Source organism: Zingiber officinale, chromosome 7B (genome assembly GCF_018446385.1).
Source record: "Zingiber officinale cultivar Zhangliang chromosome 7B, Zo_v1.1, whole genome shotgun sequence".
In the NCBI taxonomy this organism is placed as follows: domain Eukaryota; kingdom Viridiplantae; phylum Streptophyta; class Magnoliopsida; order Zingiberales; family Zingiberaceae; genus Zingiber; species Zingiber officinale.
Genome location: NC_055999.1, coordinates 110,134,810 through 110,155,196, shown reverse-complemented (window position 1 = coordinate 110,155,196; position 20,387 = coordinate 110,134,810). Strand labels below are relative to the sequence as shown.

The following is a 20,387-nucleotide window of genomic DNA, read 5'->3' as shown; positions in this document are numbered from 1 at the left end:
GCAGATAATATTCCTGACCAGAAATCTTCTGCAAAGCCCTTAGACCAGGAGCCTATGTTGGCTGCTAGGATCACCATTGAGGATGGTCTCTGCCTTTTACTTGATGTAGATGATCTTGATCGCATATTGCAATTCAGTCAGCTACAAGAGGGTGGCTATCAACTCAAGAGAAAAAGAGAGATGCTCCAGCAAGAAGTTGCTACAACTTTTCATCTAGTTGATCCTCTCAGTCATTCCGGCCAATTTGGGGCAAACCTAGAGGATGATCTAGTGTTTTTTTTGCCTACTTTCTCTTCCAAAAGGCCGTAAACTACTCTCCAGGTACCTTGAACTTCCTAGCCAGGGAAGTGAGGTAGCCCGTATCATCTGCATGGCCATTTTTCGCCACCTGAGGTTTCTGTTTGGTGTCATGCCATTGGATACAAGTGCAGCGGAAAGCACCACCAAACTAGCAAAAGCCACTGCTGCATGCATGCATGTGATGGACTTGAACTCTCTTAGTGCATGCATAGCTGCTGTCGTTTGTTCCTCAGAACAGCCACCTCTTTGTCCACTAGGAAGTCTTGCTGGAGTTGGTGCTCAACACTCACAATGTTTTACCGCATGGTATGCCCATGTAGAATAGTTTAAATAATTGAGTAGATGAATTAATCTTGGGAAGACAAGGACCAAATAAAACTACTGCTGAAACTGCTGAGGATGCAACCAAGGTCAGTAACGTTTTTGACAGATTGAGTTTGAGCAAACGGATGGATGATCAGATTGGAAGGGAAGCTCTAAGTTCATTGAGAACAACTCTCTTATGCTTCAATCCTTCTAAACAAGGTTCCTTTCTATACTTGAGTATTGATCCATGTATTGAAACAAAGTTGGAGTGACTAGCAAGCCTACTGAGTTATTCAGAGATCATTACAGAATTCAGGAGCTGGTATTTCAGATTCAGAAATTTCTCTACAGATCTTTGTCATGCTCGTGGTACAGCAATGAGGCCCCCCAACACTTCTATGGTTGCAGGAGAAAAGAGTGTGCTTTGTGCAGTTCGATTTTCCATCGTTGTTGGGAATCAACTTGAAAACGAATTTGTCTTCAACAGTGATATAACTATAACTGTGCAGAATATTTTTGATCAGGTTATAGTGACAATGGAGTTTCTTATGACAGTTGCATAACTGAAAGCCAGTCCTTGGTTCAGAAAAGGGCTCACTTCATTATGTTATCAATGGACATTCTTAAAGCATGGCCTTCTCAGCGTAGTCCTGTTGTCTTTCCTTAGCGAGATATATAGATTGTATCGCTTTTTAGATCAGTTGTGAAGCACCTAAGTTGTGGAATCCAAAACAGTACTCTAAATTCGAAGACCAGCTCTTTTCAAACTAGGGGCATCTGATGCAAGAGCAACCAACAACACGACCAATTTACGTCCTTCATGTGAAAAAATGTGAATTGATATTACTCAAAAAATTGTTTACATTCAGAATGGGAATACCCATTATATACAACATTACAATGGAAGAGAAAATAGGAAACTAATTATTCTGTATATAAAAAATTAATATCTTTCTAACTAAATCCCTTGATTTCCTACTTTGTGCTCAGAGCTGTTATATTTTTGTACAAGTTGTGAAATCTATTCACAGCGGTTAGACACAGCTAAACAAGCTGTGAAATCTTTTCACAGCTTGTCAAATATGTTCACAGCTGTGACAGTTGTTTGACACTCCCCTCAAGCTGAGGAATAGATGTTTTTCATTCCCAGCTTGACTGTGAGATTGTGAAATGTAGAAGTGTTCAGTCCCTTTGTTAACACATCAGCCAATTGTACTTCTGACAGGACATACACACTAATCCTTCTTCCAATTTTTCCTTAATGAAATATCTATCAATTTCAATATGCATAATCCTATCATATTGAATAGGATTATGAGCAATATTGATAGCTGACTTATTGTCACAATAGAGTTTCATAGGGTATTCCAATTTGATTTTCAGATCATCCAAAATAATCTTTAACCAGAGTAATTCACATAATCCTTGAGCAATGGCTCTAAATTCTGATTCTGTAGATGATCTTGCCACCACATTTTGTTTCTTGCTCCTCCATGTCACTAGATTACCACCAAGGAAAGTATAATATCCTGTAATTGATCTTCTATCTACTAGAGAACCTGTATAGTCTGCATTTGTGTAAGCTTCTAAAGCTAGTGTCTCATTTGAACAAACTTCCCTTTCTCGAAGTGTCTTTCAAGTAATGTAATACTCCGTAAGTAGCTTGAAGGTGAGATTCTTTTGGATCATGCATGAATTGGTTGATTACACTCACAGCATATGCAATGTCTAGACGAGTGTGAGCAAGGTATATGAGCCTACCAACCAACCTCTGATACATTCTTTTGTTAACAGTTGGTTTTTCCTTAGCTTCTCCTATCTTGTGATTTGGATCCATTGGATTAGAAATCGATTTACACCCAAGCTTCTCGATTTCAGCTAATAAATTAGTCACATACTTCGAGAACTAAAAATTCCTTTGGTAGAGTATGCTACCTCAATACCAAGGAAGTACTTCAGTTTGTCCAGTTCCTTTATTTCAAACTTCTTTATTAATTGTTGCTTTAGATCATGTTTTTCCTTTTCATCATTTCCAATCACAATGATATCATCTACATAGACTAGAAGAGCGGTCACCTTCCTTGCTATTGAGTGTTTAACAAAGAGAGTATGGTCCCCTTAGCTTTGGTTATACCCAGATTTCTTCATGACTTTCGTAAATCTTCCAAACCATGCCCTAGGAGATTGTTTTAGACCATAAAGAGTCTTCCTCAGTTTACATACTCTATTACTAGTATCCCCTTCAAATCTTGATGGGAGGTTCATATAATTTAAATCTCCATGAAGAAATGCATTCTTCACATCATACTGTAGGAGTTGCCAGTTGAAGTGTGCAACCAAAGATAGTAGAACTCTGACAGTATTCATTTTTGCAACTCGAGCAAAGGTCTCATAAGTCTGAGTATAACCTTTTGCAGTAACCTAGCTTTATATCTCTTAAAAGATCCATCTGCTTTATATTTTGATGTGAAAATCCACTTACAATCAACAACGTTCTTCCCCTTAGCTTCTCAACAACCTCCCATGTCTTATTCTTTTCAAATGCATCCATTTCCTCCCTCGTGGCATCCCTCTATTCCCTTTTTGGACAATGCCTCAAAAATAGTATTGGGAATAGTCATCGTATTTAAACACACAATGAATCTTTTGTGAGCTAGTGATAGGTGTTTAAGAGAGTGAGATAGAGGATAGAGAGGGTGCTTAGTGCATTCTCTAGTACCTTTTTTAACAAGAATGGGAAGGTCAAGGCTATCTGTTAGGTCAGTGGATAGAGGTTAATAGGTCTGAACTTACCATGATCCCAGCAACAGGGTCGGAGGTTTGTGGTTGAGGTTTTTGGATTTGTATCGCTTCTGGAACGGTCTTTCTCCTTGAATACACTTGACGGATACTTAGAGTATCACTAGGAGGAGACTCACTAGATGGAATAGACGGTGATTCGATACGAACTTGAGTAGGAGGAAGATCAAGAGCGTTAATAGGTTCAAATGACTCATAAGTGTTATCTTTTGTCATTGAAATCTCCCCCTAAGGATAGGACTTGGAGAAGAAGGGGGAATGTTCAAAGAAGGTAACATCAGTCGAGATGTAAAACCTTTGAAATGAAGGGTGGTAACACTTATACCCTTTTTAAGTGGATGAATATCCAAAGAAGACACATTTGATGGCACAAGGATCTAGTTTACGTCGAAGTGGACTGTGGATTTGAACAAAAGCAGTGCACCCAAAAATCCTAGGAGTAAGTCCATTTGTGGTTCGGAAAAGAGGATAAAACTCATTGAGGAGTTTCATGCGACTCTTGTTATCTAGGACATGTGAAGGAAGTATGTTTATCATGTATATGGCATTAAGGATAGCCTCTCCCCAATAGGATGTAGGGGCATTGTTGTGGAAAAGAATAGCACGAGTAGTGTTGAGTGAGTGTCCATTTTTCCTTTCTGCTATTCCATTTTATTGGGGTGTATAAACACAAGATGAATCATGAATAATCCCTGGGATTGGAAATAGGAGGACAAAGTTTGGTTGAAGTAATCTCTAGTGTTATCAGTTCTAACGCTTTTGATTTTCACCCCAAATTGATTTTGAATCATTGAGTGGAAATTAGGAATAATAATATTGACATCATATTTCTGTTTGAGGAGAAATACCCATGTAACCCGAGTGCAATCATCAATTAAGGAGACAAACCATCGAGCCCTAGAAATATTGGGAATATTAGAAGAGCCCCATATGTCACTATGAATTAAATGAAAGGGAGTAGAACTTCTTTTATTACTAATAGAAAAGGGTACACGAGAATATTTTGCCAATTCACAAACATCACACTGAATTCAGAAACATCCAATCCTTGAAAAAGATGAGGAAACATGACCTTTAAAACTCTAAAAGAGGGATGACTAAGACGTTTGTGATACAACCAAATATTGTCCTTATTGGAAGAACTATGAAAGGACAAAGACAAATTATTCTTCTTAGTGGATTCAAGGTAGTAAAGACCACTATATTCCTTAGCAAGTCCAATCCTCCTCCCTGAATCTTGATCCTGGAAAACACAATAAGAACGGGAAAAAATGGCATAATAGTGAAGTTCAATAGTTAATTTTTGAACGGAAACAAGGTTAGCAGACAATTTTGGTACATGGAGGACGTTTTTGAGGATAAGGTTAGGAGTAAGATGAACATTTCCAAAACCAGCAACGGTAGCTAAAGATCCATTGGCTACTATAATTTTTTTGTTACTTGGGCTGGGGTTATGTGTGAAAAAATTTAGAATTGAGAGTCATGTGGTCTGTGGCACCCGAGTCTATTATCCATAAGTTATCAAATAAAATGTTTAAGATATTCATACAAGAAGAGAGTGAGGGGATACCAGAGAGAGTCAAAGAGCATGTGCCAGACGGTTTATTAAGAAAACCCAAAAATCCTCGAAGTTTCTCAATTTCTACACTGTTGAATCTGCCAAGAATTGAGTTGTCTTCAATATGGGATTGCTCGATCAGGTGTGCTTGAGATTTGTGTTACCCCCCACGACTTCCCTATTCTCGACTTGGTGGTTTACCATGTAGTTTCCAACATGTCTCCTTGCTGTGGCGAGGTTTCTTACATTGTTGCACCAAAGATGGACTTTACTGTCTTTAATCAAAGTCACACCATACTTATCTTTCTCCTGCGAGTCAGTTTTGCAAGAAAGAGTTGATCCAGTAATGGGTTGGGGCTCAAGCATCACATTTCGTCGACTTTCCTCATCCCGGAATAGAGAGATCACCTCGGCTAGGAATGGTATGCAGTCTTTGCCAATGATTTAGATCCGAACCTGATCAAATTCAAGATTTAAGCATATGCACACTCCTTTTCAATAAAATTCTTTAAAACAGCAGCATCTGAAGCACATTACATCTCAATTACTTGATAGTAATCGAGTTCTTGCCATAGATTTTGCAAAACCGTGGAATATTCAGAGACTAATTTATCTCCCTGCTTAGTAGCACCTGCTTTGACTCTAAGTTCATAAACTTGGGCAACATTACGAGCTTTTGAGTAAGTGCGAATAATGCAATCAATTTCATGAGCGGTAGAGAGAAACATACATGTATCACTGATGGACAGTTTCATAGAATCCCATAACCAAGACTAATCATAGAATCTTCTTCATCCCATGCCTCAAAAACTAGATCAGTCGTGGCAGGTCATGTCCCAAGGATAGGATATGGCTAAGTTTCCCTTTGCCTTTGAGATACGTACGAACAACCTGAGACCATTTCAAGTAGTTCTTCTCATTGAGTCGATTGGAAGCCCGAATATTCTGCAGATCATCAATTTTCTGGACTAAACTACTGTCATCAACCACAATAGATTGGCTAAGGTTGTTACAAATAGTTGTTTGAGAATCGGCCATGATGAAGAAATGTAGAAAAGAGGATTAGCAATGAAGGCTAATGTTCTGATACCATGTAGAATCAACCTGAGATGTCTGATATAGGAGCATCCAACGGCACAACCAATTTATGTCCTTCGATATGGCCATATTCCCCTTCAAGTTGTGACGAGAGGAAAACGAGGCTACTAGCCTCCCTTTTAAGTCTTGAAGAAGGACGATCGAGACTACCGACAAGGAAGATGGCAAGCCCGTGGCCTCTTGGCGCAGTTGCACTCTATTCGGAGTCTGGACGAGGCAGCATAGTCTTTCTAATAGCCGACACAGCCAACTGGTGCCCCCTGGCATGGGCATGTTACGCTCTGTCTTTTAACAAACTCTAGATTTGGTCTTTTAACTTTTTATTTTATTTTTTTAAATTTTTAGGATTAATTTTCTTTTCTAAAAATTAATTTAGATTTTATCCCTTTTTTATAGGTTTTCTTTTACTATTTCTTTTTTCTGTAGCAACTTTTTCTTATTTCTTAGACTATTTAATCAAGGGTTGGGATTCTTGTAAAGGCATGTTGAGTTTGGTTTTGATTTGAATAAAAAATTATTTTCATTTAAACCTAGAGGCGGCTCCTCTTCATTGGCGAATCCCCTTCTTCCTACGATTTCTCTACAACCTCTATTCAAAAGTCGCAATCAGTTTTGTCACTGTGTCATAAAGGTTGTAATGTACATAAGGGAAACCAATGCGAAGTCCGTTTTCACTATTTAGATACGATACCTATGTTGAAATCAGTTTGGATGCAAGCAAGATATCAAAGGAGCCAGAATCTCAAACTTATGACAGCCATACTGCAAATGCTACTGGCTGGCTGATCCACATGACACGGATGAACAAATCATGCCGCCAAAATAGAACTGATGAAGAAAATAATATTAAACTGAATATGAGATCTTCAGTTCTCCTACGGCAATAATGATTACTTCAGTTCTCACTTTCTCACCTTGGCAGTTGTCTATCTTTGATCCTTCATAGGTCAACTAAAAATGCCTTCCTTCCCTTTATAGTGATTTTACTCATATGATGGCTAAGTAATACACTCAATTTATGGTCTATACTATCTTACGATTTTTTTCCTATGGCAAAGATTATATCAATTCATCTCTTTCTCACCTTAACAGTTGTCTATCATTGGCCCCTTCATCTGGTCAAAACTCAAAATATCAATGAATTCACTAAGGAGGTCTATATAATGCAACCTCTGGGGTTTATTTCTCAGGGTTTTAACTGATTTAGTGTGTAAGTTGAAGAAATCATTGTGAGGGATAAAGTAATCGTTATTATTTGGATTGAAAATCTGGATCAGCCCTTCTTCAGTTTGACATGACAAAGAGCATAACAAATCTCTAAGGGCTTGATTTGAAAAATTAGTTCTTCCCTTGTTGAGTTTAGCATAACCAGGAGTATAACATATCAATAGACATTTCATTTCTCAATCAAGGTGTATCCTTTTTATTGTTTATGTCGATGACATCATCATCACAAGTGATACTCCACTTCGATCACATGATTGAAGGATTGGGCGAGCACATGGCACTATTCCATGAATTGTACAGAACTGATTGAATTTTGATCATGACAATTCATGATTCTAATGACATGGTTTTATTTTAAGATGTGTACGATTGTATATTGACCGTAAAGCTATTAATGAAAAATGCAGATGTTGTTTCACAGTTATTAGTGTTGTCATCGCAGTTGTTAATTGAGGTTACTAGTTGTGTTGACAAATTTATTGTTAGTCTGGTTGTCAATTCACAATGATGTGTAATTGTAATAATTGTTGATACACACATGTTGTTGGGCCTTATTCACACTGCTCATATCTCCTTGTATTCGTTACTTAGCATATTTATGTTTACATTTTGTTTTGTCTCAGTTACGATACTGAATGTCAAGTTGGTTTCACTAATTTTTCTAGGTTATTGTGGTTACCATATAGAGGCACACTAATCATCATATTATGTTCTTTTAGACACTAGATCGCAGTTGTTTGTTAAGATTATGCATGTCTAATTGATGTTTTCCAATTTGTAGATTCACCTTAAGTGGAGTAGGTAGTGAGAGAATAATCACTTGTTATTTAAATTGTGATCAAAGGATTGCTTTCTGTTGGCATTAGGTGAGATGGTAGAAATTTATTTGACACATTAACTTATAAGGCATTTACAACATCTCAGACCATATTACCTCATTTTTATTGTAATCAAAATTTTATTCCAATCCATCAATCTTTTGCCATTGATGTTATGTTTAATTCGATAGTGGTGATCATCAGTTCTAATATTGTTTTCTTTATTTGAAACAACTGTCATTAATGTACTATCTATGGCTGATGGGTAAAATAGAAGGAAAATAACATTTATGACCTTCCTGCTATAAAATTGGCATCCATTAAAATGAAACTATTTGTAATTACTATGAGATGTGTGTCATAAGCATATTGAAATGGAATGAATGATGACAAGTATAGAAATTTCATCAGTGGGACTGAAGCAAACTTTGCCTTACTGAACAAAATATCATCTTCCACAGCCAACTAGTTTAAATTTCTCAAGTAACAAGATGTGTGAAATAATGCCTTACGAATGCAGCAACAATGATAAACTATGTGCATTATACAGAGATATCTACAGTGTTACCTGTTCACCCTTCAGGTTAGCAGCAAGTTCAAGTTGACTTCTCATAGAAGGAGCAGGAGGGAACCTTGAATTATCTGAATCTGGCTTCATCCGTTTCTTAGTTATGTCTGCAATAAATCAAGATTAATTTGACTAATAAAGTACACAAAATGAAGTAGCTTAAACAGATGCACCATCTGAGCAACCAATATAAGTGTAAACAGTAGAAGACTTCAAGCCGGGTCCATTCAAAGGAAAAAAAATCAAGATTCCTAATTTATCTTCATGTATTAAGCAGATCAAACATCCTAATTTTTCTGTGCTAACCTAACAAATTTATTATGTATAAACACCATCTACTTTCTATTTCAATCAATCCAAATAATACAAATCTCTGCTTATTGCTTACTTTGTATAAGAGTCGGATTTTTCTTTATAGGATTTTCTTCAACAATCCCAGCTTAGGGAGGCCATGTGTTCAATAGTCACACCCATATTGTAACAGACACATGCTACCATTCAGCAATGTTTTGAGAACATAAGATTAACTAGAAGACCACACAATCATTGAATGAGGTCAAACAATCATATATTGTTTTGTAATGCACTACATATATGAATGTTAATAATCACATGGTTACCAATTTATATTTAGATACTTTGGGTTAGTGACTAAATTGTATGTTAGGCAAAGGAGCATTCATCTGATCTGATTATTTTGAATAAAATTCACAGCTGTGTTCCTTTTTTTTTCTTTCTCTTACATCGAAAGTCCAAACTACGAGAGGAGCATGCTTGGAGTCTATGTTGAATCCAAATTTTTCTATGGTGTGCTAGGCCTGTTCTGAGGACACATCCAATATTTTGAGTTTGACTATTTGTACTTACTTTATATTGTTATTTCTCCTTCCTATATGTATGGATGTACTTGGTCTTCATTATTTGCATTTTATTATTTTATTTCAATTTTGAGGTGTGTAAAATTATTTACATATGGTTTTGTTCCCAATATTCAGTCTTCCTTATCAATGGAATGGCATGCAACATATATGGGATTGGCAATTATTAGTTTTTTGAATTAACCTTCAAAATCCATTTTTCAGGAAAAAAACAAAATGTTTCTTGTAGTATGTAAATGACCAGCATGTGCATTTCAAGCATTATCACATTGCCAAAGAGAATATCACATAGGTGTGGGATGCATTGAAAACTAATGGAATCAACCTCGTGCATGATGATTGCAGTAAGATTTGCCAAATTCCCACTACTCACACTGAAACCTGATAACTGAGAGGAAATGCTTATATGCTTTTCTATTGTCAGTCATGGATGGGACAAGATGGAAATGCTTAGACAAGGAGCAACTGTTTTAGGGGAACAGATATGAATGGAGTAGGTTGATCAGTCAGAATATAAACTCTATAAGACTCAAGAGCAATACCAATCATTGTCTTCATCCGTAGGCTTTTTAAGAAACAGAATAAGTGGGATAAGAAATGACAAAATAATGATTTAATTAAAGCACAAATAGATCCAAATGTTTGGGACTCATAACTTCTTATTGTAGTTATTGCACTAGAAGATAAAAGGCTCTTACATAATTGTGAGACATAAAGAACAGTCTAAGAATAATAGAATGTGGGTGAGGAACTAAATGGCCGTTGATAGAGATATGTGAACAATCAAAAACACATGATAAGGATAGAGTATAAGAGTCAAAAATAACTAGTGATTACTTATCATATAGAAGAATTCACCAAAATCAAGTCAAGAAAGCTCTAGAATTTGCCATAGAAGTCATGCTAGAAGGAAGAACTCTTTTTTTTGAAGAGAAGCTTGAAGTTGCTCATGTACAATTGCCCTAATTATGACAATTGATGGTGTTAAAGATGATTAGAAGAACCAGATACAGTGGAGAAGAAATCCACCCATGGCAAATAAGCTGTCATGATCCTGTCTCAGGCCCAATAAAAGAGAAGGGTTGCGTTTGGTTCTTAGCCAACATTAAAATATAGGCAAATATTATGTATGGATCCATCAAACTATTGTAGATGCGATGGAGAAGAAATGGAGAAGCATCTTGATATTAGTTTTGCATTATCATGAAGTTAGATATAGTGTTGTGAGTTAGAGAATTTCACCATGCACATTAGATGGTTACATCCTTCTCATCTTGAAGTGGAGAGACTAAATGATGATACTTTCTATAATGACTAACACGAACCTCACTAGCTTGTCTCTAGAGAAGATAGTCACACACATCGTCAAATATTGGTTCTCCTATGGGGGCATTGGATTTGAGTTTGTTGGTAGAGGACCATAACCAATGAGAAGGCAAGATTTGGAAAAGAGACGTATATAACAATAGGCCTCCAACAGTGCAGCAGCTAATGAATAAAACATGTGGATTAACATGTGGATGATTCCAGCAAAGTCATACAAAGCCAATGGTGGTGGTGGTGGTGGTGGTGAAGATCTAACATGTGAGGTGATATACTCATGTAGCATTCCCCATTAAGTATGACAATGCAATGCTTCAATCCTATGCACATTCAAAAGGGCAGAAGAAAGGATGATAAAAGCATAAAACTATGACGAGACATTAGCAAGATTCAAAATCTTGAGGTGTGTCAGAGTCGGATGTTTGATTGAAAGAATAGTTTCATATCATGTCAACATTCCACTGTATAGTGTTGGTGGAAAATTGGAGATTGATTGTGGAAGGAGATGAAGAAAAAAACTAAAGATAATGATTTTGTGTTCCATCTGGAATGGTACAATTTTGATATTATCTTTATACAAACACAAGCTACAAAAAAAAAAAAAATAGCATTACCTTAGTTCATCTTGACTTGTATTGCAGTATATTAAAGACTGTTAAGTGTTTGATATGACACGATCTTCATCGACATGATTGACACAACGTAGAAGACATTGTCTATATCCAATAGTATCGACTTCCGATAATTTATCAAAATAGATACGTTTCAACCATGTCGCCCAGCACAATACGAGATTTTAAACTATGTTATTAGAGGTTAAGTCGGATTCAAGCACTTTATTAGACATAACGATCAGAGCCATCAGTGTAGCTACAAGCCCATTTACATCAGTTGTTGTCTACCACTATTTCATGGTCATCACATTCCCTATACAAGGTTCTCCTCGTTGGCCAATCATGGCAAACAAAGTCACTAGTCAAGATAATTTGTTTCATACATGGCTGTGAAGCAACCAAATATAGGCATTCCAAACCTACAACATTGACCTCAGTCTGACTAATTAATCCTTCGATTAATGATGAGTGACAATTTTTCTATTAACAGGAACTCCTATAATATAAGTAATATAGATTAATAGGTTATTGATAGAAAACTCCAATTACCAGCATATCCTATCTAATTTCATCTAGTATTCAATTTACATTTGTTTGGACTTTGTAGCCCTTTTATTGTTTATAGGACAGGACAAGCTTTAAAGAATGAACAGAGTGGAACAAGCTCAAGAATGACTGACACTAAACTAGTTGAAACAGGTCTGTGCAAGTAACAAAACATGTGTGCCTCAATTTAGAGTATTTGCTAAATTTAGACAACTATTTCAACATTTATAGGTAAAACTAGCATTTTGGTCAAAGAAGATGGAAACAACACACAAGATATCGACCAACTGTCATAATGGTACTTTACTGGTACTGTTTATATTAGTCCAGGGATCAGTATAGGACCAAGAAATTGAATATACATGATGAGTACTCATTCACATTCAAAACTCAAAAGAAAAATACAAAAGTATTGCCACTACGCAAAACAAAAATTTCAAACTGAGTTTTAATTTCTGTTCACCAAAGTAGAAACAAATATCCAAAATTTGGCTTAGCCAAAACTCTAATCAGAGTTAATCAGCTGAAATAGGTAATCTACCTATCACTGGAACGTCCATAAAAAATACTACCAATTGACATACTTCTTGTTTGAGGTTACTGTGACTACTCGAACAGCCTATCTTTTTCTTTGCACTTGCTAAGGATGTACCAGAAAATGTAATTCTATACTGGAGACAAAACTTTCAAAGGCAGTAAGTCAGTGAAATAGAAGATGGTGAAGACAACCCAGCACATGCCCAAAGTCAATCTTCTCCGTCATCAGGTCCTGAATAAGAATGGAATTACAAGCCAAAAAAAAAATGACATGTTTGTTAAGGCAACCTGTCAGAAGACAGAGAAAAAAATACTAGGAAACAACAAAGTAACAAAAGGAAGAGGGAAGGCAACAGATAAGCAATTCCTATGTCATTCGTAGATGCATTGGATCCATTCGCTAATTTAACAAAGATAAGGAGATGATAACACGTGATATGATAAACACTGATTATTACTGCCAAGGACCAATCAAGGAAGTGGAGTAAGAAAAAGTTTGTGTAGGACTATGTATTGTTGGTGGTGTGACCTATTCATTCACCTATAACTGAAGTAACCTAGATTTATGTCTGCTGAGATGGTCAGCCAAACTGGTGGAGTAGAATACACTAAGGCCAATGGTTGATAATATGAGAATGATAGAATCAATCTGAAAAGGACTGTTAACTCTCATGTGTATGAAGGTCCAACATGTATGAGTATTCCAAGAAATACCATAATCATAACACACTGAGAACATCTCCTTTGAGTGCCCCTATGACTAGTGAAGAATCCACCCGCTATATTGTAGAAGGAAATGCAAATCTAGCTAAAAAGAACATTATAAGTAAAAGATTCTTAGGGTATAGTCAACAACCTAGCATGAGAAAAGATAGGGACTGCACTCAAAGGATTTGTTCTGATAGGCTCAGGCTCTAGAGGCAAGCACTACTAATACAAGATATTGAAGAACTAGAGTCTGAAGTTCAGTAGGTAGCAATTATCACGTTAAACTCTGCCATCTATATGACTCAACCCTGTGACTTAATCTAACCTGCATAGATCATATAAACCTGAAGCATCACTCAGTTATATCCCACAGTGATCAGCAAATGTGGCACACAAAATGAGAAAATCAAGACTAGGAAAGACTACCTCAGGCTCAGCTGCAGATGAACTGTCTTCATCAATTTAACATGAGCTGTCAAAAATCTTGAAAGGACAGTCACATTTGCTTGCCAACTTGATGGACTAAAGAAAATCCCAACTATCAGTGCCCAATTTGGATAATTATGGTTATTGATTTGATTGCACCAAGAACTTAAAGTACCAAGAAATAAGAACAATTACCCACTTTTATTATTTTGTACTGACATGAAGTGTGCACTAACTACACCAATCAGTAGGCTTTGGCCATGCCATAGTGAATTGGTCAAAAGTCACCAATTCTGTGCATTGCGCTATGCAGGTCTCTATCTTGCTATAAACAAAAATGGTTGCAAGGACTTGTATTCACATGGACTTGGAATAGATTCTCGTTTTGGTAGATTGGTGAGGCACTGAACAGTCATACAACAGCTTGGTTATCCTAAGGAGTAAGGCCAACTAGAAACCCTAGGATATTCTTGTTGTACAAACAAGGCTTCAAGAAAAATGACCAGTGACATTTAACATTTTCATCATTCATACCTGCACCCTTAGCAATGCAGACAACAAAAGAAGAAGGTGGCATATCACACAGCATGGTTCTGCATCAAAAGAAAAAATAACTAAACAAGAAAGTCAAAGAATGACCCCTTACCAATCTTTTTCCTTTGTGCGGCTGAAACTCCAGATTGTATTAAACAATCGATCTGATTCATCAACGTAGTTGAAGCACTAAAACCAGAAATCACAAGTCAAAAGATGTAAAAATGATAAAACCAATTATGAGTTAGTTTCAACTTGACATATTCAAATCAGTCGCTAAAGCAGTGAAGCTACATAAATTTATAACTTGCTATATACCGGCTAGAAATGGATAGAAAGTAGAAGAGTTCATCAGCACTTATAACTAGGAACTCATGTCTCCATTGGCCGAAAAGCAACTCACAAGGGCAATCACACATTTATTTATTGGTCAATCAATGTAGAAGACGTACAAAGTACTAACAGCAAATATAAAATTACTAAAACTGGTAGGAAAGGGCAAGTTGGTCGACGGGAATTAGTCACAAGTCACAACATCCTTATTTTAACAGAGTTAAGTTGCAGATTTTTGTTCAAATTCAAGCATAAGGATAAGAAAGCAATGCAAATAGAAAAGTTGGCCAATATAGAATATGCACAAGCAGTGGCTACCTTCAAAGTAACATTTGCACACAGAGCTGGTAAAGCCACCAAATAAGCATCTTGGACCCAAGAAACATCACACAAAACAATTTCTTTCATGCAGGATCTATTTGTTACCATTTACTAAACAAATTACAAATGTCAACTTTCATAAGGGGATGAAATACAACTGCGACCATGAAAAAACAGTTACAGACAAATAAAAGATAATTTGTGATCCAAATTCAACATTTTTGTTTTGGAAATTTGAACAGGTATCAATTATTATAATATCAAATAAAGGTCAGCAATCTATAATTTAAGGAAAGAAAATTGTTTGGTATACAGAAATTAGTTCATCTAATTTTGATGGCGCATTCATACTCATACCTCCTGTCTTTATGAAAAGATAAATATGCTAGACGTAATTCAATGAATAGCCATTAATTATTCTATCTTACCTTATAAAAGAATTAATTGATATAGCCATGCACGTTCTAGTGACTTGATAATCTACATAACATTCTATTTAACAGAAAATTCAAGTTCACTAATATCTGAATTTCAGTAAATAATCGCTTTCCTACTCAGGGTTTGGATGTTGAAGTACGTTGAGATTTTGATAGATATTCTGAATCAAAACTTTGAAATGTAGATTATGTACACCCCAGTGAAATTTACTTTCTAAAAGCTGTTATTGTACCATTGTTGTGCAAAATTCCAAAAATAATTAATAGCTAAGATGCTACAGTTAGATTTGGAATAAAAAAAATTATAAAAAAAGGCCAAAAGCAAGAAAATACTAAAGATCAAATAGATAGTTTGCTACAATCAAAGTTATGGCATGGACCTCCGCTATTTGCAACAAGTTAGCTGACTTGCAATAAAAAAGGGCAGCTCGGAGCATGAAGCTCCTGCCATACAGGGGCCCGGGGAAGAATCACATTGAAGCCTTACCCTACATTGCAAGAGGATGTTTCCACGACTCGAACAAGAAAAAAGTCAATTATTTAGTTAATGTCAATTATTTTAGGAAACCAAACAAATCAAGGAGTGTTGTCTAAACAGTAGAAAAAGAAGAATTTATAAAGAAATAAAGAGGAGAAAAGTCATAGCAAGAAAAGAATGTGTATGATTGAGAAGTAATTTATTATTGAGAAAAGAAATAGCAATTTTTTTCCAAATCTATATGCATCTAGAAATTAGATGATCAGTCACAAATATCAAAATAATAAAAAATAAAAGAAACAAAGGAAACATGCCTAGAGCCTAGATATCTTGACCATCACTTTCCAACAATAGCCAAATATGTGCACAAATAGTGAAGAAGAAGAATAACAACCAATCAGCAAATGATAGTCAACCGACCAGAGACACACAAAAGGGAGAATCCTCAAACACCAGGCAACACAACTAACTTTTACTTAGTATCACATAAAATATCTTTTCAAATTTGTAAATGTTTGATAATTCAGCTGTTTCATTTGTATCGTCAATCAAAAAGTGAAAAGAAAATTTTGCAATCAGCAATTCAGTATCATGAGTTCTTCAGCAATTAAAAAGTAGATCATTTGGATTTAAACTCAAATGTCTGATTTTCTCTGCATCAAGAATTCTGAACTTCTGATCGGGATACTTGATGGATGATTTGAGGACACAAATTCCATTAAAGGGACCAAAAACAAATAAATTGTAGTGAGTAGTAGTTATTAAAATGGAAAAAAATAAACTTCCTTTTCTCTATATGTATCGTATATGCTCCCAACTATTCTATCACTGGTTGCATTAGACTAACGCATTACAAGACATGTGAAAATCCTTTTAAAAAAAATTGTCTAATAAAGATAAATTGGGCATAAGGAAAATTTGGAAAGTCAATTCTTATGGTTCTTTATCCATAAAGTGGATGAAGGTCATTTCTTGCAAGGAAAAGATTCGCCTAAAATACATTTGAAAGAAGTCATAATCAAAATTGTGGGCAGCAAAGCACATATGTCATTTGACCAATCAATTGGACTGAACACTAAAAGACATAATGATTACATGGAAATGAAATTGTTCATTTCAGAAGCATTATTTCTTTTCATCATTCAAAAATTGTCACCAATTATGCAAATTTGAAGAACTATGCTTACAAGTTACTACGTGAGGCAACCATTAATATTGACAATGTTAAAAAACATCTATTCAAGATGCGCGCAGAAATAGAATTCATTATGTTTTGTATTACCTGACTTCACTCTCACATAAATCTTTAGCGTGACAGTACAAGTTTTTAAGCCTGCCCAGAATGACGTCTCCAGATTTTTCAACTATTTCAGGATCTAAATATATTAAAGAAGAAACATGAAAAGCGTTAGTAATAATCTGAGATAATGGGGGGAATGATTATAAAGGAACTAACAACTTATCGAGCTCTTAGCCAAACAAAAAATGTTGGTATTTTGTGGGTTCTACGTAAATCCCATCATCTTTCCTCCTTTTAACATCATTTCAATCTCAACAATAAAATTGGGACATCTTTTGACATTTTTCAATAGAAAAAAATCCTTCCGAATAAAATAAACTAAAAGGCAAAGAGTGAATAATTGTGAATGTCATGACTTCTTAATTCTTGTCAGTTGCAATTGGCGAGATATATCCCCAAAATGAAATTTTAAAAAGCATCCGTATGAAGATTACTATCTTTTGCAGTTGCTAAAAAAAATGATTTGTTTATTCCGTCAATTCCTAAACACTTTGCACTCTTTTCCCACAGGAACAAAAAGAAAGGTAAAAGAAAGTGAATAACAATCTGTGAAACGCCCTCGCACAAGATCGAAGACTCTCTCCCATTCAGAAACCCCTTCACAATAGCACACGATAAAAAGACGAAGCATAGCGAGCAGTTTAGGAAGAAGAAAATTATTCCGTTGTTGCATTTGGGAAATAGAGTGAGGCGAGGAAGGGGCACTTACTGGTTTGCAGCTTCTTGTGGATCTTATTTATCTCCTGGAACACCTTTTCCTGCTCATCGCGCAACTGATCGAGCTCCTTGCACTTCTCCAGCATCGCGTTAACGTCACCGCCCGACATCGCCCTCCGCTCCCCGGCCGGCCGGGTCGGCACCGCGACGAGGTCTCGGAAAGGCGACGACCGCCAGGGGGGAGCGACTGAGAAATCAGAATTCGCCAAAGCGCAAAAAGACAAAACGCTCGGGATCGATTTGGGCCCGTTCCACAGAGTGACAAACCGCTCGCAGGAAAGAATTATATAGCGATCGCAACTCAACCAGAGAGAGAGAGAGAGATGCAGCTGTCCGCACAGCCCGAGAGCTGTCTTGTGGAGGCGCACGTTCCACCGATTTCATCTGGATCCCATCTGAATTCTCAGCGCTCATTCGACATCATTCAGTTTAACGAGCTCTTATTGGTAGATCTACGTGTATCCTGTTTTCAAAAGTCAGTCGATCTCTGATTTCTATTCTTAGTTACTTTTTTCTTTTGCACGAGGGCATTTAGATCGCTAGTTAAGTCTTGCGGTTTTTTTTTCCAGTTGATCCGACTAACCCTGGAGACAATCACTCGGATTTCACGTAAATTTTTCATCAGTTCCTTCTATAAATCATAGAAATACTATAGTAAATCATCGATAGTGGTTCCCGTGATCTTCACCATCTCTATAGGATTATTTAATGCCGAATTAGTAATTTGCTCGTGAAAATAAACTCGTGGATTTTTTCCATCTATGAGTATTTTATTTATTTTTTTAGTTAATCTCAACATATATTGATTAATTTTAAAATAATTAATTCAGTCTTATAAAAATTTATTATTGATCATAAAATAAATTAGAAAGTGTTTATAAACGAATAAGCTTGGAAACTAAAAAGGAAAGGCTTGAACTTTTGTTAACGTGGAGAAGGATCCAAATTGAACGGCAAGAGGATCCAAATTGTTAGGCATATAAAATGCAATTTCTTTAAAAGGCTACTTAATAATTACATTCTTATTCAAAAATAAATTTAAAAAAAACATGAAAGGGGTAATTTTTTAATTCATAATTAGCAGCCAAATTGTGAAAAAAAATCTTAAATGCTATGGACTTATCAAAATAGGTTTATTTAGTTGTTTTAATCTATATTTTAAATTAAAAATAATAGATAGAAAAGTGATATGAATTTTATAAGTTTCCAAATAAAATAATTTTTTATAAAATAAAAATTAAACATATGATAATTTTGATTAAAAGTATCTAAGCAATTGCTAGTTTTAATTAAAATTATTATTTTCTTCTAAGTATTAAATTTGAACAGCTCTAAGATATCATTAGAGTTTATTTATACTTTTTATAGTGAATTCTACTTTTGTAGTAACCAAAGGCTCAAAAACAAATTATGTATCAATTTTGATCATTTCTTTTAATTTTTTTTTAAAAATAAATGCAATTTAGGGTATCATAAAAGTCCACTCGAGCTTTCAGAATGATCAAATAATTCAAAAAATAAACATGTAGAAATTTGGGCTAAAGTATTTATAATACATATATATAGGCAATGTACATTACCTCATTTTTGTGCCCAGTTTGTTTTTAATCTAGGTGGCATTTAACCAATGAATTCAATCAAAGTATTATCTCCTTTTTCCATTTCATTTAATATATATTGTCATCTTTCTATAAGGGAAGTCTTAATTATTTCACATTTATAATTATTTTCTCTATCCATTTATTAATCATAAATAAAATCAACTAAGATATTTAATTTTTGATTCTTTATATTTCTATAGAAGATAAGCACTCTCATATTTTTAGGTAATTGAGCTTTTAATTCATACAATATATTGATACATTGGATAGTTAATTCATGTATGCCATATTTTATTATTAAACTGAATAAAACTTAAATGATAAGTTATATAATAAATGTGTATATTTATAATCATTTAGTTTTAAAATTTAAAATCAACTTGTCACATTTTAGTTTGATTTATTTTTAAATAATAAAATCTAAATTTATTAGAGATTTTTAGTTTTGTTTAATTATTAATTCGAGCAACAATAGATAATTTCCTACTTTATAATTTAATTGGTAGATTATAAGTTTTAACCTTTCGACAATTAAGCTTGATGCCAACTCTTAGCGAGGGTCAAGCCCGGTGTAGAAGCAACAAGAGTTCCGACTCTACATGAGCCTAACATAGACCAAGGCGAGAAGATTAACCTCATAGGCGGTTGACAATGTTTCAACTCCCGCGAGCCCAACATGAACCAAAATGAGGGATTCCTAGGCAATCAAAGTAAAATTTTAAGACCGTGCAAACCTAACATAGACCCATCTTATGGTCCTTCGAGTTGGAGTTTCAACTCCTTACAAAAGCGAGATTATAACTACTAAAGTGTTACTCTTAACTATTTCCATGCGACTAGAGATCTTATTCCTCTATTGAACTCAATACTATTGTTGCAAAATGTGATAACCCTCATCCGGGGACCTCTCCGGGTTATATCTATTGAACTCAATACTAGGTTATATCTATCGAGGGCGAT

The 20,387-nt window shown here is 35.3% G+C and overlaps 1 protein-coding gene across 1 annotated transcript in view; it reads right to left on the bottom strand.

The window, feature by feature from the left end:
• LOC122006877 (SAGA-associated factor 29 homolog A-like) overlaps positions 1–18,094 on the bottom strand; it is a 28,271-nt gene extending 10,177 nt beyond the window's left edge. Inside the window, exons 1-4 of the mRNA XM_042562554.1 lie at positions 17,819–18,094; positions 17,092–17,185; positions 14,353–14,429; positions 8,675–8,781 (exon numbers count right to left, since the gene is read on the bottom strand). Of these exons, the coding sequence (XP_042418488.1) occupies positions 8,675–8,781; positions 14,353–14,429; positions 17,092–17,185; positions 17,819–17,936 (396 nt within the window). The 5' untranslated portion in view covers positions 17,937–18,094. The remainder of the gene's footprint in view (positions 1–8,674; positions 8,782–14,352; positions 14,430–17,091; positions 17,186–17,818) is intronic.
• Between the last annotated feature and the right edge of the window lie 2,293 nt (positions 18,095–20,387).